Genomic DNA, 23,342 nt, shown 5'->3' on the forward strand with positions numbered 1-23,342 from the left:
TAGCACTGTGAGAGCTTTTATATTCCTTGGACAGAGCAGACAGGACCTTGTTTAAACATTTCATCCAAAAGATGGCATCTCATTTGCATTTCCTGGCATTCTGTCCCAATTGTCTGCTTGTATTTTAGATTCTCTATTCCCCACCCCGTCAGACCCATTGATTCCCATGCTATTCCATGTCAATCCTGCTGCAGTAGTGCATAGAAGTGTCACTTACATTTAATATTGAAATCTCCAGAGGACTGGAATCCACAATGTACAGACACATGAATGTTACCACAAAGCTAAGGTACAGAATATTTTTATTTTTTGGAAGCTAAAAGCAAAAGATTGCAGATTTTGGAGCTATAAAATAAAGGAAAGACAAACTATTCAATACATCTGACATCTTATGTCACAAGAGCACAGTTAATGGTTAAAACTTGGTACCACTTTGGCAGAATCTACCACCATTTTGGATGGTCCAATTTTAACTGCAGCAGGAGTTTGAAAGGTGGGTACAGAATAGAACTAGTCCCATGTCTTCCAAAAGTATAATGAAAGTGGTCACAAAGGAAAGCAATTTAGAAGGTGAGCCTAATTTGCGTTTCCTGGCATTTTGTCCCAATTGTCTTTTTGTATTTTAGATCCTCTATCTCTCACCCATACTTCCAACAGCATGTTATACCCTCTGTGCCTTGCAGTTTCATGTGCATTCACCTGACATACACTCTGTACAGAACCGACGAACTCTAAAATAACAATGGCATGTGTGGAACTTCTTAAAAATGTAAATAATTTAAAAAATAAGTTGCTGTTGCTACACTCTACTTGATCTTTTCAAGTATCAATAACAGAAGTTATAAGTATTTGACATCTCTTTATCTTGCACATATAAACATTGAACTATTGACAAACAAGGTCACAGAAAAACAAACAACATATTATAAAGCTGTCAATATGTAGATATTTTCATTTTTACTGTGTCAGCTGTGCATGGTCACCTGGATCCAGACGCTTATTAAAAAGTACGACTTTGTTGTCATAAATCAGACTTTGGTTTACAATTCCTTTGAGAGGCCGTGAACCACAAACCAAAGAGATGTTGATCTGACTCATGAAAACTGTAGGTAGCTAGGAAATGCCTCCTTCCAGAATGAATCCAAGCAGATTGGCAGTGTAGGATCGCAACCAGCCCCACTGAAAACTGGAGGTGTCAGTAAAGCAAGTGGGAATCCCAGAATTGAGTCACACCTGCTGTTTTTAACTGGCTATGGAGTTCTTAAGATTCTGCAAAAATAGAGCCTCGATTTTCTTTGAGGGAAGCTCAGTCGTCAACAGAAAATGTTCAGTTTCACAATTTACTGCAGGATTCAAATTATAAACAAAACACATCAGAAATGCAAAGTACTTCAAGCTCCCTTCATTTTTTAAAAGTGATCCAATCCAACACCTCTCCATGACAGTCGACACAACGCCACCCTACTGGCCTGACATGGTGCCCCTCCCTTCTATGGACTGACACACGACACACACACACTGCTCCCCTCCAATATCTTCTTCTCAATCTGATACTAGATGCATTTAAAACCTCATCCAATTACATGCCGCTCTAATCCCTCACGCACTTGGCAACCCACTCCTCTCACCCATTTGGTATCCCACTCCCTCACCCATCTGCACCCCAGCCAATCACCCAACTCCCAATCTAACCTCCTTTGCCACTTGCCACCCAAAACTTGAGGCACTTACAATCCTCACTTGCAACCTCATCCCCAACCCCATAACTACCTGGCACTCTACTCCTTACACAACTGGCACCCTCTCCCCATGCTTTCAGGCATACCCTTTCACTCGGCTGTCAAAGGGGCTGACTGTGGCACAGGATATGGCTCAACAACTGCTGCAACAGGGAGACTGGGTTTCACAATGAATCCCTCTCCTGCTTCTTCTGACAATTCCTGAATAGGTCTTCCCTGGTTCTTAACATGAGGCTCCTGTCCAGGAATTTCTAGTATAGAAGTCAAATAAATGTACCTGGGTGTTCCTTTGGTCTGATAATGGTCAGAAATAATAGTTTCCGACCTTGATCAGAATTTCTGGATGATATATTTTCAAATATGAAGTGTAGCTCTCCAATACCATCACAAACATGATTTTCACTCAATTGCATGCCTCTCAACTTCTATACCAGTCAAGAATAATTGTTACATGTAATTACAGTTGTGATGTTTCTGATCAACAATTCTCGATCTTTTTATAGATTTCTGGATGTACTGAAAAAGCTGCTTTTCTATTGCAAGTTATAAGAAAGCTTCCTATTAGGATAAAAACTCAGGACATCCATATGGCATTATTTTAAAGGTTAGGAAAAAGCCTTGTGAATGGACGATGCAGCTTTTGAACACGCTTCCTTTGTTTTAGCTTGCAGTCATTTTGTCCAGTGCAAGCAGAGGGGCAAGGATTCTGCTTTTGTTCGTCTCCACAACACGACCATTCAAAATCATTTCATCCAAAATGATGTGAACTTTGTCTAAATTAAACATGATCTGGGTAATTCAAATGTTAAGGAAACGAAAAATTATCTGAAAAAATGTCACAGATCAGAAGCATGTGATCTTGAAGCTTCATGGTTGACCTACTACATCTTTCAAATGCTGGGGCCACCATATATGAAAGGATAGCAATGAAGTGGCTGCAGAGGAAATATTTACACTCTAGGTTCCCAATTAATATTAGTTATTCAACAAAAATAAAGTTAATTAAACAATATGTTAGTATACATAAAGGATAAAGTAAAAATTAATATCCAAGCAAATAATAAGGTGGTATGGGCAGTTGGACATGTAATGAGCAGGTGCTTGTTTGATCACTTTCTTTTTGCTGCTGCAAAGAAAATCAAATCAGAATGAATTATTGTTGGGCTGTCATTGCCAGCTGAACAGCAGAAGAAGATGTAAACTAAGCATGTTGAATACCTTCATTTTGTGACACTGAACAACAGCCTCATACTTGTAACTAGTGGAGTGTTACAGGGATCAGTACTGGAACCATAATTTTTTTTTGTATATATATATATTAATAAGCAGGATCAGGAAAGTGAATGTACTGTTGCAAATAGGTGGGAAAGCAGGAAGTGAAGTAAGAGAGAAGCATGAGTAGACGCTGGATCATTGAAAAATGAGGTTGGAGAAGTAGTAATGGGGAACAAAGAAATGGCAAAGGAACTGAATAGATAGTTTGCATCGTCTTCACGGTGGAAGACACCAGGAGCATACCAGAACTTCAGAGAGTCGGGGCAGAGATGAGTGTAGTGGCCATGACTAAGGAGAAAGGGCTGGGGAAACCAAAAGGTTTGAAAGTGGATAAATCACCCTGACCAGATGATTATTATTGTACGCATTCAACATGCACAGTTTACATCTCCTTCTGCTGTTCAACTGTCAATGATAGCCCAAAGTACTGAAGGAGAGACTGAGGGGATTGTAGAGGTATTGGTAGTGATCTTTTAGTACTACTGAACTGGGGAGAGTCCCAGAGAATTGGAAAATCGTTAATGTAACTCACCAGTTTAAGGAGGAAGGGAGGCTAGAGACAGGATTTTCCAGGCCAGTTAGCTTGACTTCGGTCATTGGTAAGATTTTGGAGTCTATTATCAAAGATGAGATTACGGAGTACTTGGAAGTGGACGGCAAAATAGAGCTGAGACAGCATGGCATTGTCAAGGAGAGATTACGCCAGAAAAATCTGTTAGAATTCTTTGAGAAGGTACCAAGAGAGTTAGACAAAGGAGAGCTAGTGGATGTGATTTGTTTGGATTTCCACAAGGCTTTTGAAAAGGTGCTGCACAGGAGGTGCTGCGAAATAAGATAAGAGCCAATGTTATTAGGGGCAAGGTGCTGGTGTGGAACAGGGTTAGCTGACCGGCAGAAGGCAGAGACTAGGTATAATGGGTTCTATTTTAAGGATGGAAACTGGCGACAAATGGAGTTCTGCAGGGGTCAGTGTTGGGGTCACAGCTATTCACATTATACATCAACAAACTGGTAAAAAAAACTGAAGATTTTGTTGTTAATTTTGCAGATGACAAAATAGTGGAGGGACAGGTAGTTTTGAACAGGCAGGGAGGCTGCAGAATGACTTGGACAGGACAGTGGGCAAAGAAGTGGCAAATGGAATACAACTGGAGGAATTATGAAGTTATGAACTTTGGTAGGAAGAACAGAGGCTTAGACTATTTCTAAATGAGGAAAGGCTTTGGAAATCTGAAGCGCAAAGGGTCTTGTGAGTCCTAGTTCGGGATTATCATACGATTAACATACAAGTTCAGTTTATTGTTAAGAAGGCAAATGCTACATTAGCATTCACTTTGAGGGGCCTGGAATACAAGAGCACAGATGTACTTCTGAGGCTGTGTACGGTTCTAGTCAGAATGCACTTAGAATATTGTGAGCAGTTTTAGGCTCTGAGGAAGAATGGGTTGGCCTTGGAGGGGATTCAGAGGAAGTTTACGAGAATGATCGCAGGAATAAAGAGCTTGTCATACGAGAAGCAGCTGAGCACTCTGGAGTTTAGATGAAACTTACAGATTACCTAGAGGCCTGGATAGAGTGGGCATGGACAGGATATTTTACTAGTAGGAGCAACTAGAACCAAGGGCACCACCTCAGAGTAAACCGAGATGAAAAGGAATTTCTTCAGCCAGAGAGTGGTGAATCTGTGGAACTCATTGCCACAGAAGGCTGTGGAGGCCGAGTCACTGAGTGTATTTAACAAAGAGATAGATTATGTTCTTGATGACTAAGGGGATCTAGGGTTAAAAGGAGAATGCAGAAGAATATGATTGTCAAGCATATCAACCATGATCGAATGGTGAAGTAGATGCGATGGGACATATGATCTAATTCAGCTTCTATATCTTATGGTTTTATCTCTGCAGCAACCATTCAATGACTATATTTTTGATTATTTTCTAATTCCCAGATACAGTCAACTACAAATTATTTTTCACAAAAGGATACATCCAACTCACACTGAAAAAGAAAATACACAGGTATGGTCAGATAACAAAATCAAAGTTTTTTTCTGTATTTCAGTAAGCTTATTGTTATTAGAATTAAAAATGTTGTGCAGCGTTTGGCCCTATATAATGTATCATCACAAAACAAATTGATTACCTTAAAAATTTCTAATTCCACACAGCAGCTACTGCTACTTATATTGTGCCTTGATTGTAATAAAGGATCAAGACATTTCATATTAAATCTCTGAAAAGTACATCGGGAAAGATCAAGTGAGGCAGCGGAAAAAAAAACTGAAGAGCTGAGGATGTTCTTAATATCAGAGAGAGAAGAGGAAGACAATTCAAAAAGGGAGTTCCAAAGAAAAGGTACCTGGCATTCATAGCAAAATGAAGGAACTGGTGCACAACAATCTGAAGAAAAGTGTTTGGGAAAATTACATTTGATGGGGTGGTAGGGTGCAATGACACCATGGAGTGACTGAAGGGTGTGGACAAGGATTTTAAACTTGAGATATTAGTAGCAGTCAAAGTGAGAATGGAGGTCATGGAAGAAGAATGAAGCTGGCTATAACAGTACATGTACAACAATATAGAACAAGTCCATATAAAGTACATATGTAGCAATCTGTAGTTTCTAAACATGCTTGTGACAATAACTAAATTACTCTGAATTAACTCAAATGATAATCATGCTTCATGAACTGACAGAAGGGTAAGAACTTAGGTTTCACCACACATCAAGCATGAACTGACTGAATGAGAGCTTTTATTTTGTTTTACTGAATGGGTTTTTATCCAAAGGGGATGCTATCACCTTTTCTTTCGGGACAACAAAGCATTCTATGCATATATTCTAATCATACATTATGTACATATTGATATCAAAATGGTGTTTATTTTAGAAACAAAATAAGTCTGAACCTCTCTCAAATGTTTTACTGCTAATTATGCACAGTTGAAGCCGTGATAGGTGAGGACTTTAATTATATTTTAATCAACTAATTTATTACAGTTAAAATTGTCATTAAAAACTCAAATTTCTTAACAAAATACCTTGAATTTTGACACAGAACATGAAACTTTAATAAAATTATGTTTGTCTACTGATCTGACACCAGAAGCTTTAAACAGAATATTTCATGACCAATACCTCTTCTTTTATAAGAGAAAGGCAGGAATAGCTGCCCTTCCTAAACCTATGCGGACTAATGGTTTCAATGGCTTCGCCGTGAGCTGATTCTAAACTAATGCTATGTTTTGTATGAAATTGTTATATTTGATGTTTGCATTCATCTCTGTTATTCTGACCTTCCTTCCCTATTTTCTCCATATTCTTTGCGTGATAGGAAACTTTTTTATGATTTAGGGACAATTTTAACTATCTTGAATATCTTATTAAAATCCCTTTATAGACTTTTCTTCTGTAAACACATCTGCTACAGTTCCTCCTGCTATCACATGCACTTGATACCAGATTGCCAGTTTTGTGCTTCATCTTTCCTAGTTTTTAGAAAGCATTGCGTAACATGACAATTAAAAGTACGCAGCTTAGGGTATCTGGTTCAGTATGACGCCAGAGATCTGGGTTCTATGCATGCAAAAATGCTATCTGCTACATTTATCACTGCTGCATAGTGACTTCAATGTTCCACTGATGTTCCAAAACCCTTTACTGTGCTACACATTGAACAGAGATTGAAATGCATGATCAAAGTGATAGTTTCATCACCTTGCACTCGTTGACATTCAATTTAATATACCACTTCTTTCATGACTTTCAAATTTAGACAAATCCCTCTGTGGATTATCTTGCTCTTAGATCTTTGCAACGCTTGGCTGTCACCTGGATAACAGCAAGGCAATGGGTTACATATTTGACCTAGTTTAATATTGTAGTCCGATCTGTGCCATTTCCAAAATCAATTATGACATAATGAGATGTGCCATTATACCATCATGGAACAACCCATTTATCTCAGTCCCAGTAGTAATTTTTGAAAAACTGCAGTAATCAGTTCCCAATACTATAATGCAGTTTCAAACATTATCATACTCGTTTCCTTTTAGGTAGTTATCTTTCAATCTATTTCAAAGGTTGTTCCTATTCTGTGCTTTTTGACTTTATGGACTAACTTGTTACTGTTTTCAAAAATATTATTGCATTTTCATAGAATTCTTATTATTTTTCTGCACTATGTTTCCTCCTCAAAGAATTATAACAGATTCTAATGATCTCCTCTATGTTCCTGCTTATCCATAAATGTTATTTCATGCAGGTCTTCCACCTCTGAGGCTTTGTTAATAGACTGCTGAATGGACCATAACTTCAAATAATGCTGATCTTGCCTAGTGCATGCTCTGATGTAACCTGTATGCCTCTAAGTTTTTTTTCACCCTATGATCTCAATGTCCTAGTTTACTATGATCTAGTAAAAGACTCCCTTCACTGGGCTTAGGTTCAAGTGACAATAAATAAATCAAATGTCTATTATCATTTTTAATGTTCCTAAAATATAATTTCTCAGGAAGCAGACCTCGATTTCAAAAGAAGATTCACCACCTTTTTCCATCAATACAGATACAAAAGTACTGATGGAATCTCCTACTCATGGTGGTTCTTGGAGCCAATAATAGGCTTACCGTAATTGGGCACAATAGTAGTGTACCTAAGCCCTACTATCTTTGCATCTCCATCAGAATATAATTCTGGGTGGGAAGGCCCCTGGTCTACCCCGGAATACTCCTATCTCCACAACCCCAAGCTTACAACACCACCCATCCACATCATGTACCTGTGGCCTCGGTCAATCCGCATACTGGGACTCAGTGCCTGTCCTTTCAGCAACCACAATGGCTTCCACGGTGATGCTGCTGATGTGAAGATCTGTAGGCTGGTTGCTCTTGGTAGGTGAGATTTGTATCTCAGGGTCTTGATTCCAAGGGAAGGACCACCAATGGCCTTGTCACTACCCAACTGGCTTGTGGTTCAGCAGGCCTTTATGAAAGAAGTCTCTTCTTAATTCTCTAACCAACATGTTAGATGCCTGACACTTCAATAAGATTCCAGACACTAGCTGCGATATCTGTCCTTTTTTAGCTGTGATTTCAATCCTGACCTTCTTTCCACTGTCAAATCAGGAACTGGTCAGTCTTCACCCGATCCTTGTACTCCTGTGTGTCCAATACTGGTGTCAAGATCAATATGTGAGGACTAGCCTTTTGTTTTGTCCTGACTGATTCAATTATCAAAGGTTTACTCTCATGTTTATTGAATTTCTTATCCAGTGGTTCAAGGTGACATTCAATGTCACTGTTGTCAAAGTACTATCCAAGCAAATTTTTTCAAACTGCTTCACAAATGGCTTCATTCTCTTGATAGTCTGCTTTCTTAAAACTAAGTTAGAATAGAACACATTGCCAACAAGATCTCAATATTTCCAATGATAAAATATATTTTATTCATTACCAGTCTTGTGAAACAATGGGTTAGATATTTGAGATAACAAGGTGTAGAGCTGGATGAACACAACAGGCCAAGCAGCATCAGAGGTGCAGGAAGGCTGATGTTTCGGGCTTAGACCCGTCTTCAGAAATCATAGATATCTGACCTAGTTTAGTGCAGTAGTCTGGTCTATGCTGTTTTCAAACTCATTTATGACCCACTGAGATGTGCCATTACACCATCACGGAACAACATTAGCCATGTATATCACAGGTAAATTAATACTGATTAATATTAATACTCACCACTCGACTGAAATATTTGTCCAAAACCTCGACAAAATTATGTATAAGTTCATACACAGCCAGTTCATTCTGAAAATCAAAAATAGGTTTGTTATTTATCTGCACTGCTTCCGTTCCAACGTCATAACAAGCAGAGTTGCTAAAGGAGAACCAGTAGATGCTGTGTATTTGGATTTCTGGAAGGAATTCAAGGGTGTCACATTAAAGGTAATTGCATAAGATAACAATTCACAGTACTGGGGTAAAGGTTATTGTAATTAATTAATTAATCTTTTATTGAAGGTTATGATATAAGATAACAATTCACAGTAATTTATTACCAATGATTGGGGACTGAGTACATACAGAAGACAGAGAGAGTTGGGATTAATGTGTCTTTTTCAGGTTGAAAAGATGTAATAAACAAAGTGTCATAAGGATTAGCCCCAGGGCCTCAAATATCTACAATCTATAATGACTTGAAGTGTGATATTTCCAAATTTGCTGACAATACCTAACAGGAGGGCATTTTCTGATGAGGATATAAGAAATCTGCAAGGGAATACTGATAGGTTGGCTGAACAGACAAAAATGTAACAGGTGAAATTTAATGTAGGGGTGTGTGAGGTCATGTACATTAGTAGGAAGAATCAAAAGGTCAGCATGCATGTGCAGCAGGTAATTAAGAATGCAAATAGAAATTTGGCCTTTATTACGAAAGGGTTGCAGTTTACAGGAAAGGAAATCTTGTCACAACTCTACAGGGTGGTGGTGAGGCCACACCTGGAGTACTATATATGGTTTAGATCCTTGTATTTAGGAAAGGATGTACTAGGATTGGAGGAAGTTCAAATGAGGCTGATTCCTGGGATGACTCACTGAGAACAAAACAAGATATGCTTTTATTCGTTACAGTTTAAAAGAACAAGATGTGATCTTATCGAAACATACAAGATTCTGAGGAGTAAGCAAAACACTGCAATGTCATAAATCTGAAACAAACACAGGAAATGCTGGAGAAACTAAGCAGCACTGGCAGCATCAATGATGAGAGATGTCGAGTTTACCTTTCAAGTTTGGGATTTTTTAAAGTTCAGGGAAGCAGACAATGTCGAGGCCTAGGGCAAAAGACAAGTGAACAGGCCTTTTCTTCTAAGAGCAAAGTAAATAAGACACAAACAAGAAAACTGTGTGTGTGTGTGCGTGTGTTTACGCGCAATTAATGTATGTGTAGGGGTTACAGACATAATGTGGTCAGTTTTGGAAGATATGGAATTCAATATTGAGACTTTGAGGCTGTAAATTGTGTAAGCAGAAAATAGAGTGTAGTTCCTCAAGCTTGCATTGTTTTGAAGTTAACATTGGAATGCAAGTTGCAATCCATCTTAACATTACTCCAAACACATGTTGCCAAACCCAGATATCAGAGACAGAAACTCTTTTGCTGCTGGTGATTCTCCAGAGTTTGTTTCCACCTAATGAATACATGGTCAGTGCTCAGTTGCTTGGTAATGATGAAGTACTTCAATGCCCCAGTTCTGTACTAAAACAGTGCTGTTTACAATAGCAGCAATTTTAAATATCTAAAATCCATTAGCATCAAAATGAATTCTAAAATATGAATGATGTTTATATTGATCTGTGATATCAATGGGTCTGCAAGACTTCAAAACTAGAACAAAAAGGCAGTTGTCGTTCCACTGAGGTATACTCTAATATAGGTACAGTAGTCAGATGCAGTTACTTGTACAGAATCATATTTTGCGCTATTTATATAATTTACACATCAGCAAGATAGAAGATAGATACAAGATTACATGTGATGCTGTATTTACCAGTATAGGTTTGTGTAAATTCAGCCCATTAACTGTTTCACTGTAGGTGAGCTGCACCTATGTGACCATATTATAGTTTAATTATAGACATTAATTCATTCCATCTTATTTTTTTACTTAAGTTGTCAAACGTCAGTGATAAAATGAATAACACTGTAAATGTGAAGATTAATGCTAGCTCTTTTACAAGATACTATTTTCCAACTGTTGTCTAAGGTGAAGAGCTGATGTATATATTGACAATGTGTACTAAATGAAAGATATAGACCATGCCCTTGCCAAAGGAGTTCAGCATTGATTGGTTTAGTGAGAATGGCAAACACTGCTTACCTCTGCATCATCAATCCCGATCACAACAAAGAGTGCAGCATACTGTCGGTACACAAGTTTAAAATCCTTGTACTCAACAAATGAACACTGGGGGATGAGACAAGAAGCATTGTCAGTTTCATAATTTTAATTTGTCACATTTTTGTAAATTGGATTCTATTACATTTCCAAACTTGCAAAATTATTTTACTCCATCTTTAGATACGTTTGTGTTACATTGCATTTCCCAAGCCAGGCCTCAGAAATATTAACATGCTGATTGTGCCCAACAGTCGTCTTCTCTTCCTCTGGGAAACACCATGTGGTTCTTAATCTGTTGACAAGAATCTGATGATGTAATTTCTTTTCCTTATCCTAATTTCTTCTGCCAAAAAGCCTCCTTCATCAACTGGTCCTTTCAGACAAACGACACAATTCATCTGCATTTTCTCTTCATAAAGAACTCCATGAAGCCTCAGGTATCTTATCTGACATTGAAACTTGCTACTGTGTTAAATCCCTTTGTGCAACGTAGCCTTACTGTAGCTAAAGGGATCAATAACAGTAATATCAATATGATACAACATTTATATATGCAATATTGCAGTAGAAGGAGACATGGAGCCTCAAGCCTGGTTGGCAATTAAATATGTGGTCAAGCACCACAGGCCCAGAATTGGTAATTCTCAGCTGACTGACAGCCAGACAAATCAGGTCTGATAGAAAATTTACAGAAGATTAAACAGCGGCCTGCAGCTATCAGCTACAGAGAACATTTGGAACCAAGATCAAACAGGTTACAAAGGTTTAAGGGAAACCAGGTACAGGCAGCCTGAGGGTTGTGTTTTGAAGTGTTGATCGGATGAATAGGCATCTTGATTGCCTGAGTATGTTCATTTTCCACCTCCCGGCAAGGCAACAGTAAAGTGCGTTGGCATGACCCTATTAGAAGATTTGAACCCAGTTCATGACACCACTGGCCAAAGGCCACAGGAACATTCTGGAAGGTCGGTACGAAGGGGATTAAGCACACTCACCTAGATACCACACCCTCAATGAAGACTCAGTGAAGATGCAGCAAAGACTTGCAGGGAAGAGTTTCTCTTCAGAGGGCTGGTGCAGACTCGATGAGCTGAATGACCTCTTTCCATACTGTAGGGATTCTATGATTCTAACTGCTTCCTAAAATCTCTCCTGACTGGTCAAGCCTTAATTCCCAGGCCACGCTTCTTAGTTCTAAAATCCCCAACAAGTGAAAACAGTTTATCTTTATTTACCCTGTCTTTTCCTGTTAATATCTTGAAGACTTCGATCAGATCACTCTTTTCATCCTAGAGAAAACATGTCAATTTGTATAACCTCTTCTCATAACTTAACCATGAAGTCTAGGTATCATCTGGATCTGTGTTGTAAACCTATATTACACTCCCTCCAAGGCCAATACATCATTTCTAAGGTATGGTACCCACATTTCCTCATAGTACTCTAAGTGGGGTCTAACCAATGCGTGCATAGCTGCAGCATAACTTCTACATTCTTATGGTTCAGTCCTCTAGATATAAAGGCCTGCACTACATTAACCTTCTAGTCGCACCTGTTCACAAGATTGCACTTGCAAGTCCAAATCTGTTTGGACATCCAGAGTATTTAACTTCATACCATTTAGAAAGTAGCCTGGTCTATAACGAATAAACTTGCCACAGTTTTGCCCATTTACCTATCTATCAATTTCGGTTTGCAATTTTATGCTATCACCTACACTGTCGACAATGCCACCAAACTTAGTGTCATCAGCAAATTTAAACAAATGACTTTCTATGGTATTATCTAAGTTTGCAGATTTTGTCTGTCCTCCTCACAACTTACTCTCCTGCCTCGTACTGTAGGCAAAGTAAACAAATACATTTTTAATAAAGATTCATTCATGATTACAAGACTTACTTGCTAGCTTTTAAAAAAAGTGTTGGGATTTATACCTGGTTCTTCGTCCGTGGGAGGCAACTTTTAATAATATCAGCTTCCAACAACGTTCTTTTGTGAATTTCCAAAGGTTCATAATACCTGGACAGCCTTATTTGCCCTTGCTTGTTCACCAAGAGGAAGAACTTAATCATTTTCATAACTTCTGAACCAAGATAAATTCCCTTTCATGCTTCTTTCATTTTATTTCTGAAAAGAAAACAAGTATTATAGCTCATTAAATTTATCGCAAGAATTAGAAAGAAACCTCAACATTAGAAACAAAGGGCAGAGTTTTACAGTTTCCAGTGGGGTTAGGGACATGGATTAAGAAATGCATGTACTACTCAACCCTGTACCAGCTGTTTCAACACAATAACCAGGGTAAGTGGCACCAGGCCAATTAAAGTCTGGCTGATGGGAATGAAGGTCAATTAGTTTTGAGAAGGGGGGTGCTCTGTGTCTAATGCTGCATCTATAGCAAGATGTCCAGACATGCAGAGTACTTCTTAAATGGTAAGAATTTGAAAAATACAAATTTACAAGGGGACCTACATGTCCTCCTCAATAAGTAACTGCAGGTTAACATGTACGTGTAACAAGCTTTTCGAAAGGCCAATGGATTGTGAGCCTGTATTGTGAGAAGACTCAAATATAGCAGTGAAGGCATGTTTCAATTCTTTAGAAGATAGTAGGAACTGCCGATGCTGGAGAATCTGAGATAACACGGTGTGAAGCTGGATGAACACAGCAGGCCAGGCAGCATTAGAGGAGCAGGAAATCTGATGTTTCGGGTCTAGACCTGAAACGTCAGCTTTCCTGCTCCTCTAATGCTGCCTGGCCTGCTGTGTTCATCCAGCTTCACACCGTGTTATCTCAGATTCTCCAGCGTTGGCAGTTCCTACTATCTCGTAAAGAACTGAAACATGCCTTCACTGCTATGTTTGAATACCCATATGCAGTTTCAGTCTCCGTATCTCAGGAAAGGCATTATCACCATAGGGGAGTGCAATGATGGATTACCAGACTGGTTTTTGGGACTGTCCAATGAGAGATTAGGCAAATTGGGCCTGTATTCTACATATTTTGAAAAATATGGGGTGATCTCACTGAAACCTAAAAAGTAATTAAAGGAAGAGAGAGAGTAAATGCAGGTAACATTTCCCATCTACAACATAAGAACTAGGAGCAGGAGTAGGCCATCCAGCCCCTCCATTTAGTAAGATCATGGCTGATCTTTTTGAGACTCAGCTCCACTTACCTGCCTGCTCAACATAACGCTTAATTCCTTTACTGTTCAAAAACTTATCTAGCCTTGCCTAGAACCAATTGGCACAATTTTAAAATAAGGGATGCCATTTCCATCTAAGATGAGAAATTATTTTACTCACAAGGTTAGGAACCTTCAGAATTATCTACTATAGAGGCAATAAAAGCTCAATCTTTGAACATGTTTAAGGAAAAGACTGATAACTATCAATAGTATATAGGATATGGGGATAGGGACAGTAAAAACATCAAATTTGTTGAACAGCCATGATCAAATTGAATAGCACTGCAGCCTTGACAGGAAGAATGATCTATTCCTGCTCCTATCTATTTTCTTGGAGACAGAAATTGAATGGCTGGAAAAGCTCTGAAAATTTGGTTAGATGGAAATGAGTGCATGATCTCCTACTGGGATCTTTGCAAAATAGAAATCCTACCTGACAATCGGCAGTTAATATTTTCCTATAACAACAAGGTGTAGAGCTGGATGAACACAGCAGGCCAAGCACCATCTTAGGAGCAGGAAGGCTGATGTTTCGGGCTTAGACCTGGCCTTCTTGCTCCTGTGATGCTGCTTGGCCTGCTGTGTTCATCCAGCTCGATACCTTGTTATCTAGGATTCTTCAGCATCTGCAGTTCCTATTATCTCTGATAATATTTTTCTATTATGTTTTACCATAATCTCTGGTACAAAACAAATTGTCTCTGATTACTTTACGGACAGGTTCTATGATAACCTCCCAAGCAAAACAAATCAACATTATAGAGAAGGTTAACTGCACACACGTACTGTATTGTGTCAGTATCTCAAACAATTTTAACAGTTACTTCATATAATCAAAATGTTAAAATAATGAGCATCAGCTAAATAACAATCTCAAATCAGATAGAAGTTCAAAAGTGACAATATCACAGTTATTGCCAAATCAGCCTACACATTTCCTTAATAAGACAAGTGACTACTATGTGACAGCAGGACTTCAATCATCTTGATATCAAACATATCAAGAACTAAAGAGATGAGGAACTGTTTGAACCAGACTGAAATGCTATGTCAGTGTGACCTCAATGTATTTTGGTTAAGTTTGATTCTTCCTGTAACAAAGTGTAACACTTTGAAGGCATGAAGCAAATATAGCATTATTAGAAGATGGAAAAGAACTAAAATTACTCAAATGGAAAGTATTTTGAATTATAACATTTATTTTTAAAGCAATGATTGATATGGACAAGGAAAATTAGACTGAAAATAGATGTTATTCATTAAATAGAATGTATCCTGAAGATAATTCTGGCTGTTTACAATATAGGATAACTATTTTCAGACTCTTCTATCCTCTGCTACTGAAAACCAGCAACTGAAAGAGTCACATTAAAGACACTAACAGCTGCCTCATGCAGGCATGAATGTAGCTCATGGTTACAGTGACTTCCACTTCAGTATTTCTGCAGTTGAATTCCAATTAACTTATGCAGACACTATAATTATCTTATCATCATTGGTTGACGTGATGGGAAACCCCATTCATAGCTCAAAGTAAAAATCTCCATTGTTGACCAATCACTCAGGACTAATGGCAATTCAGTATGATTGAAGAATTGTACTTAGGAACTGTTGATAGTGTAATCAATAAAAACAGATACAGCTGTCCACTTCCCACCGACCAAATCATTCAGCTGGAAGTTGTGCCATGTTCCATTCAGCTGTACTTGCAAGTGCGAGCTCTGTTCATTGGTCCATACTGAATTCAGTCACGTCAGTCAAAGCAGCACTGGGGACTTGTAGTTGACCTATGAATCCGTGGATTGAGAATAACATCCAAGGTTTTATCTTTTCATTATTTACTGACTACTGCTGGAAAACATCACATTATGTGAGCACAGCACCCGAGCATTGCTATGTAGGTCTATAAAACCAAAAAAGTGCATTCAATTAACACCAAATAGACATTGAGGTTTCCTGAAATGTTTCACAAAATAAAATATTCTTGAAATGTAGTTATGGCTGGTTTTCAAATAAACAAGGCAAACTGGTGCACAGCAACAGACTACAAATTAACAAGTTTTTGGTGATTTTGATTGAGGGATATAAATTTGCCAAACACTCGTTCTTCCTCTTTAATCACTGGATCATGGCCCAGTTTAATGTCTCGTTCAAAAGACTGTGATTTGAACAAAGAAGCATCCACTCAGTACTGCTCTGACATACGTACTCTTGAAACTGTATCTTTCCGACTAAAATTTGAGAATGTTACCATTGGGCCATTATGACTGCTTACTAACAACTAATATTCAGACTCAAATGTAAACAATAAGTGCTTGAAAAGAACTTCTGATAGCTACTGGTACAGGATTAGAGTTGTATCAGTGCAGAGACTATCTCCAGGACTTCTAAGGAACAAAATATGAAAAATATACCTTTATAAATTGTCTTTAAAGTGAAGCAGGTTCAAGGAACCAAGTGGCTGGTTCGTGCTCCTAATTTGTATGTTGGTATATTCATAGAGACAGAGTCAGAGATATATAGTACAGAAAACAGACCCTTTGGCCCATCTTGTTCATGCCGACCAAGTATCCTAAACTGATGTAGTTCCATTTGCCAGCATTTGGCCCATAACCTTCTAAAGCCTTCCTGTTCATGTACTCATCCAGATGCATTTTAGATGATATAATTGTACCTCCCTCCACCAATTCATCTGACAGCTTGTTCGATACACAAACCAACCTCTGCATGAAAACATTGCCCCTCAGGTTCCTTTTAAACTTATGTTGACAGAGGCAAAGGAAAAGTAACACGAAGCAACAGGATTAGGATGAGAGATCAAGAGCTTATTCATGGAGGTGATCAAAAGTTAATAAATGCCTGCAAATACATGGTCGGGCCATGGTTAGAATAAAGACAACAGAGTTTTGTAATTTTAGCTTGTGGACCATGGATAATGGGAAGTTGGACTGAAGAATAATTGAATAATTAAAACTGGAAGGGTCAGTTCAATGAATCAGTGTTTTCAATGCAACATGGGTTGAGATAACGGAAGAGCAGATAATGCTACAGAGTTGAATGTTGCAGATCTTCATGATGTACATGGTATCTTGACTGACTGACATCTTTGTTTTTGACTGCGAATGTTACTAACTAATTGCATTCTTATTCCAGAATTTATAATAATTTCTTTTCATCCAGTTTTCTACCCATTCCATTCATTCTAAGTAAATTATATCTGTACACTCTGGAATTTAAAGAAATGAGGGGTGATTTCGTTGAAACATGCAAGTAGTTGAAACTGAAGTCGTAGGAAGTGCTGGAGAATCTGAGATAACAAGGTGTAGAGCTGAATGAACACAGCAGGCTAAGCAGCATCAATGGAGCAGGAAAGCTGACATTTCGGGCCTAGGCCCTTCTTAATTTTCTGAAGAAAGGTCTAGGCCCGAAACATCATCTTTCCTGCTCCTATGATGCTGCTTGGCCTGCTTTGTTCATCCAGCTCTACACCTTCTTATCCAAGATTCTGAAGTGGTTTCGCAGGTTAAAGAGAGAAGGTTTTTCTCCTGTCTAGGGAATCTAGGGCACCAGGGATCAATGATAACAAAGTGTGAAGCTGGATGAACACAGCAGTTCCCATTATCTCTGATCACCAGGGAACAATTTCAGGTTAAGGATCACTTGGGGTTGACATGAAGAGAAATTTCTTCACTCAGAGGTCTGTGAATCTTTAGAATTTTCTACAGAGGTGTGAACTCTCCAGACAAATACATTTCTGATCTCACATAATCAAGATTAATGGGAGAAGATAAGAAAACAAAACTGATGCAAAAGATTTGTTGTGACATTGTGGCTCAGTCATTAACACCACTGTCTCACAGCATCAGGGACCAGGATTCCATTCCACCCTTGAGTGACTTGTCTGTATGGAGTTTGCACATTCTCTAGATGTGTGTTGGCTTGCTCCAGTTTCCTCCCACAGTCCAAAGACATGCCATGCTAAATTTCCCATAATGTTCAGGGATGTGCAGACTCAGTGGGTGAACCATAGGAGGTTGCAGGAAATAAGGTGGGATGCTCTTCAGAGGGTTAGTGCAAATGTGATGGGTGGAATAGCCTGCTTCCACACTGTAGGATTCTATATTTAGTAGATAAGCAGACTTGAAGGTCTGCAGGATAACCCACACCTGGTTTTACTTATGTGTCTTGGATATAGTCAGCCTTCTGGCATCTTTCACCATGATTATTCTTTCCGTAAACTCAGACAATGAGAAATGAATGGATAATTAAGACTGTAGCCCTTAATAGTAAAAAGAACTGGGCAGTGATCAATAATAAGACTGTGGCTGGTTCTCCTCTTTAGCACAGGAACATACACTTGAACCTCTACCCTAGCAAAACCAACAAAAAAAGTCAACAAGCTCCTGTCAGCCAGAATGGTGCAATGCTGAAAATTTTAGCTTCAAGTTAAAGGATTATTGTAGAAAGTTACAGAAACTCTTTCCTGTTGCATTAGCAGGTTCTGTTAAATAAAACTCAATTATCTGAACACACGGGGTCTTAAATAGTATCCGCAAAAGTGATGCGATCACTGATTAGAAATAAGGAAAAAGAGCAAACATTTTAAATTAAACTGAATCGCACCAGACCGTTTCTTAGGGGAAGTAATATCTGAATAGAAACTGATACTTTGATCGTAAAAGGAGAATCTCATTTCATTTGTCTTACACGCTCTTTTCAGTCTCTCTGTAGAAACGACAGGTAAGGTCCTAGTGAGTAGCCTGCAGACACTGAGCAGGTGTGTGGGCCAGTGAGGCGCGCCTGCGCACTAGCGCTGCTGCTGTATTTGGCCAAAGGGCCGCGGCTGCTCCTCCTCCACCGACAGCGCAGCGCCGCCGCCATATTCTGCAGACAGAAGGGCAATGGCGGCTCGCTTGCGACGCTGAAACTCATCCGGTTACTTTCCTTCGCGGACCCTTCCCACTAATATAACAATACCACCGTAGTAATAACAATAATAAACATGGACGAACATCCGATAGGAATGTCCTCACAAAACAATTCCGGAGGTCCTTTGCTGGGCCCGGGAAGCAACGGCAGCAACAACAACGGTGTCCGGCAGCAGCAGCAGCAGGGTCAGCTAGAGGAACTGCAGCAGCGGCCCCAGTACACTATCCCCGGCATCTTACACTATATCCAGCATGAGTGGGCCCGCTTCGAGATGGAGCGAGCGCACTGGGAGGTGGAGAGGGCCGAGCTTCAGGTAGAGTGACAAGCAGTGCTCGCACAGCGGGTCTGGGGGTCCGGGGAGGGCTGATCTACAGCTGGGGACGTCGAACTCGGAATGAGCGATACGGTTGTGTGCTCAGTGTTCGCCCGGGGCTCGGAGGAGGATTGATAGAGCGGATAGTATTTACCCAAGTGTGAGGCTATCCTCGCCGCCGCCATTTTTGTTTCCAATATGGCGCCGGACAGCTGAGTGTAAATAACTGGGAGCATGTTTGTATGTGGGTGCTCATGGACCTTAGGTTCGTCTGATGGTCCTGGTTTTCAACTTAATTTGCTTCTCCTGATTTGTTACCGAATGATGCTGTTGTCGGACAGTGTGCGCCTCTTACATCTCTGATCAAACGGGGAGCCTCAGACCCGGGTGTCTGGTTTTGCAGAATGGATTGTTTGAGCGTTGCTTGGGTAGCATTGCATAAGCCCTTGATGCAGAATATGACTCAGTTCTCATAATTTGCCTGAAACTGTCAATCTGGATAAATGTGTTTGTGTTGAAGCGATTCAGTTGTGATCCGACAAATTGGCACTGACCACATCGGGCATAGACTTGACATTCAGTTGACTGACGCGATATCGTTTTAATTCACTTGCAGTTTCATTGCGATCCTGTCATTTAAACAAATGCATGTTCTCACATCGTGGTAACTGTTTATCGTTGTAACGATGGACAGCTTAAGGCAAAATGCAGGATCTCAATTCCTCGTTCACTTTGGTGGTGTCATTATACCATATATCCATTTCTGAAGTTAATTCTAACAGCAGCATTGTTATATGTTACATGACTTGTTAAGATACCCTTTGTGTCTTCAAAATATTACTTTAAGACAGACAACTGTTTGTATAAACAGTTTGCAACAAAAGGTAGTGTAGGCATTGTAATGTTGAGGACAATGCTGCGTTTTTAGAGGTTCCATCTCTTGGGTGAAATTGTAAACAGGCCATGTTTGTCTGTTGATTTCAAGAATAATTTTGGTACTGTTTACAATTTAGGAGTTCTCACAGATCACTTACTCTTAAAACAGCACTAAATGGATTAACTAGTCATGTTTGAGTTTATATAGAAATCGGATGCAGTTTGTTCGCATTAAAGCAACTACACTTCAGATCTAAAATTCAAATCTTGAAGTGTTTTGAAATAACTTGATAATGTATTTTTTTTTTGAAGAAATGCTACTTGTCGTTACATTCTAACTGACAATATGGTAATAAGTAAATTTTTTTTGTTACTTTTGAATACATGCAACCTTTTTTAAAATACAAGGCAGTGACTTACTTCACTGTCACTAATTAATCTCAGTATTTAAAATTGGTGTACCTGGATTCTTTATATTGTGAGTTTTTATAATTAAATATTATCATTAATATCAACCAGTAGTTTAATTTTGCTAGACCTTTTGAGTAAATGTGATTTTGACTGCTAGATTTTTCTTGAATTAAGTTTAATGATGTAGTTTATGTTTTATTTGTAGTTTTGGGAACAAAATATTTATCCTACATTAATTGAAACCATATACTATATACTGTACTTGGAATCACAGAAACTAGGAGCAGACTATTTGGGCCTTCGAGGTTTCAGTATGATAATAGCTGACCATATGTCTGCTTTCTTCCCATGCCTGTTGATACTTTCAAAATCTAAAAAGGAATCACTTTCTTGAATACATTCAGTAATTTGGCATACATGTCTTCAGTAGTAGAGAATTCCCCAGATTAACTACCCTTTGAAGAATCATAGAATCCATGCAATGTGGAAGCAGACCATTCAGCCCATTGAGTGGACACTGGCTTTCCAAAGAGCGTCTCACCCAGACCTATCCCATAGCCCTCCCTGTAACACTGCATTTCCACCTAGCCTCACACCCCTAGACATTGTGGGCAATTTAGCATGGCCAGTCCATCTAACCTGCTCATCTTTAGACTGTGGAACGATACCAGAGTACCTGGAAGAAATCCACACAGACACTGGGAAGATGTGCAGATAAATAGTTTAACCCATATTTTAATGCTGTTCCTTGATTCTGGACTCCCAATCAGGAAAAAAAATCTTCCCACTATCCAGTGTGTCCAGCTGTGTTAGAATTTACACGATAAGAATCATACCCCTAGACCAACAAGCGTACACAATTTATCTCTGTGTTAGAATTTTATACATTTCAGTCAGATCCCGTTTCATCCTTCTATTGGATCTAACAGAGGACAGCCATGGAATTCTTGGAGGCTTGACATTCATCTGAGGACTCTATCAACCAACACATTGAATTGGATTCAATATATTGACCATTACAATGCACAGCCAGAACTGGCACCTACCAGAAGCAGCAAAAACCAGACCATGTAAATTCAAACTGGCACAAGACAACAGCACTGAGTATGTCATGTAGTAAGGGGACAAAACATCTGCTATCAAATCAACGAACACACCAGCATCTACAACCAGCACTGTCCTATAAATCTAAGGCAACCCCAGTTTGCCTTCCAAATTGCTAGTGCACCCACCCATTGATCGGCTTACAAAGACATCCCGATCCCTTTGTTTATCCATACTTTCCAACACAGCAAGCTTTTTTTATTATCCTGCACATACAGACCCAGCAGTGTGCCAGTAGATCAAGGGTTTCAGACAATCTACAACTGTACTTTACTGCAGTAAACCTTGACTGAATCAAGCTCTGGACATCCAAGTCCCTTAAAATATCTATGTAAAAACATCAGCACACTACATACAATTGCTTACTGTGTTTTTACATTGATTTTAATGTATTACAGGGAGGTATTGCATAAGTACTTGGCCATCATAGTAAATTGCAGTTTTGAGGTATATAATTTTTGCCAGTTTATCAAGAGTATCAATTGCTAAGGGGCTGGTTAAAATAAAGTTGGCTATATAATTACCATTCAGACACCATTATTCCTTTCTGTTTTTCACGCCACATTGTATAAATTCACAATTAACCATGTTGTACTGCATCTACCATGTTTTTGCCTGCTCAAAAGTGTGATCTTTATTGCTAAGGGTTGTTCACATAATGTCCATTATTCAAGTGGGAACAGCAACAGGCATTTAATTGTTCCATCATCATCTGCCATTTGGTGAGATCATGGCTGATGTTAACTCTTGCCACCTGTCTTGGTACCATATCTTTTTACAGCCTTCAGCAAAAATTCATTGATTTCAGATTTGAAATTAATAATTGAACTAATATAAATTACTTCGTATCAGATTATATGCTTGGACCTTGTATTAAAATAATTTTTTGTGTGTGGAGGCTTCACCCACCATTTAACAGGCATTGATTGCTGCATCAGGAGTCAGAGACGTGGCAGCTTTTTTTTAGGCTTAAGTCTACCACTGATATTAGATGACCTTTGGGTGGAGATGATTAAACTGAAAAAGTCCTGATGTGTATCACTCTGAAACGTTATCATATCTAGGCATCATTGTGACTGAAATAAACGGATAGTACAGATTTCACCTCTGAAATCTTATTGCACTCTTGCTTCAATGTTTTATTTCGGTAACAGGAGTTTTTGATTGGTACAAAGGGTATTTATTCATGAGTTATGTATGCCCTGTTTCGTTTTTGTATCAAAATACAAAATAGAAAATACTTAGTAACTTTAGAAATATTGGCATTTTTAAAAAATTGTTATTTCAGAGAGAAGACAGTATTATTGATATCAATTGTGACTTAAACCTGGAGATCATTCGCATGTGACTTTCTGGCAAAGCTGTTTTTATTGTGAACGCCAGCAACAGGTGGAGCACTGAGCATGCATGCCCAGGAATACAGTGTTGCAGGGTGACAGCACTAACCAGTGACATAATTAGATTGCCTCTGAATTTACATGCTTTTAAGGAGTCTTGGCTAATCAAGGCTTTCTCCCCCTCCCTGGATAAATTGGCATGAGAAGCAGCCAAGGCAGCACAAGGGTTTGGTCATTGCTTCAACTGATAAATTAATGTGGAAATAAA

At 38.9% G+C, this 23,342-nt stretch overlaps 2 protein-coding genes across 7 annotated transcripts in view; one reads left to right on the top strand and one right to left on the bottom strand.

Moving 5' to 3' along the window:
• Positions 1 to 839: 839 nt before the first annotated feature.
• On the bottom strand, positions 840 to 19,554 carry ap4s1 (adaptor related protein complex 4 subunit sigma 1). Of its 2 annotated transcripts, none has more exons than XM_048537466.2 (6): positions 19,501 to 19,554; positions 12,849 to 13,041; positions 10,894 to 10,980; positions 8,750 to 8,818; positions 5,001 to 5,012; positions 840 to 2,528 (listed from the first exon to the last, which is right to left on the bottom strand). In XM_048537466.2, the coding sequence occupies exons 2-6, from the start codon at positions 12,990 to 12,992 to the stop codon at positions 2,400 to 2,402; spliced, it is 441 nt and encodes a 146-aa protein (XP_048393423.1). In that variant the 5' UTR covers positions 12,993 to 13,041; positions 19,501 to 19,554; the 3' UTR covers positions 840 to 2,399. The 2 variants fall into 2 exon arrangements, with proteins under 2 accessions (XP_048393423.1, XP_048393424.1); XM_048537467.2 differs by lacking the exon at positions 19,501 to 19,554 and adding an exon at positions 18,812 to 19,038.
• Positions 18,948 to 23,342, top strand: part of strn3 (striatin, calmodulin binding protein 3) — a 172,403-nt gene continuing 168,008 nt past the window's right edge. For 3 of the 5 annotated variants that reach the window (XM_048537453.2, XM_048537454.2, XM_048537455.2), the window contains exon 1: positions 18,949 to 19,346. In XM_048537453.2, coding sequence (XP_048393410.1) covers positions 19,107 to 19,346 — 240 coding nt within the window. In that variant the 5' untranslated portion in view covers positions 18,949 to 19,106. Of the gene's footprint in view, positions 19,347 to 23,342 lie in introns of all 5 variants that reach the window. The other 2 variants (XM_048537452.2, XM_048537456.2) reach the window with 2 other exon arrangements.

The sequence above is a fragment of the Stegostoma tigrinum genome, chromosome 10 (assembly GCF_030684315.1).
Source record: "Stegostoma tigrinum isolate sSteTig4 chromosome 10, sSteTig4.hap1, whole genome shotgun sequence".
Classification (NCBI taxonomy): domain Eukaryota; kingdom Metazoa; phylum Chordata; class Chondrichthyes; order Orectolobiformes; family Stegostomatidae; genus Stegostoma; species Stegostoma tigrinum.

Bases quoted from the DNA above. Each gene is read 5' to 3' on its own strand.
- ap4s1 (XM_048537466.2), bottom strand. From the start codon at position 12,992: ATGAAAATGATTAAGTTCTTCCTCTTGGTGAACAAGCAAGGGCAAATA. The intron at 10,981-12,848 runs GTATAAATCCCA...CTCATCCCCCAG, and splicing joins TCCCACGGACGAAGAACCAG to TGTTCATTTGTTGAGTACAA. The intron at 8,819-10,893 runs GTAAGCAGTGTT...TTTGATTTTCAG, and splicing joins TCGGGATTGATGATGCAGAG to AATGAACTGGCTGTGTATGA.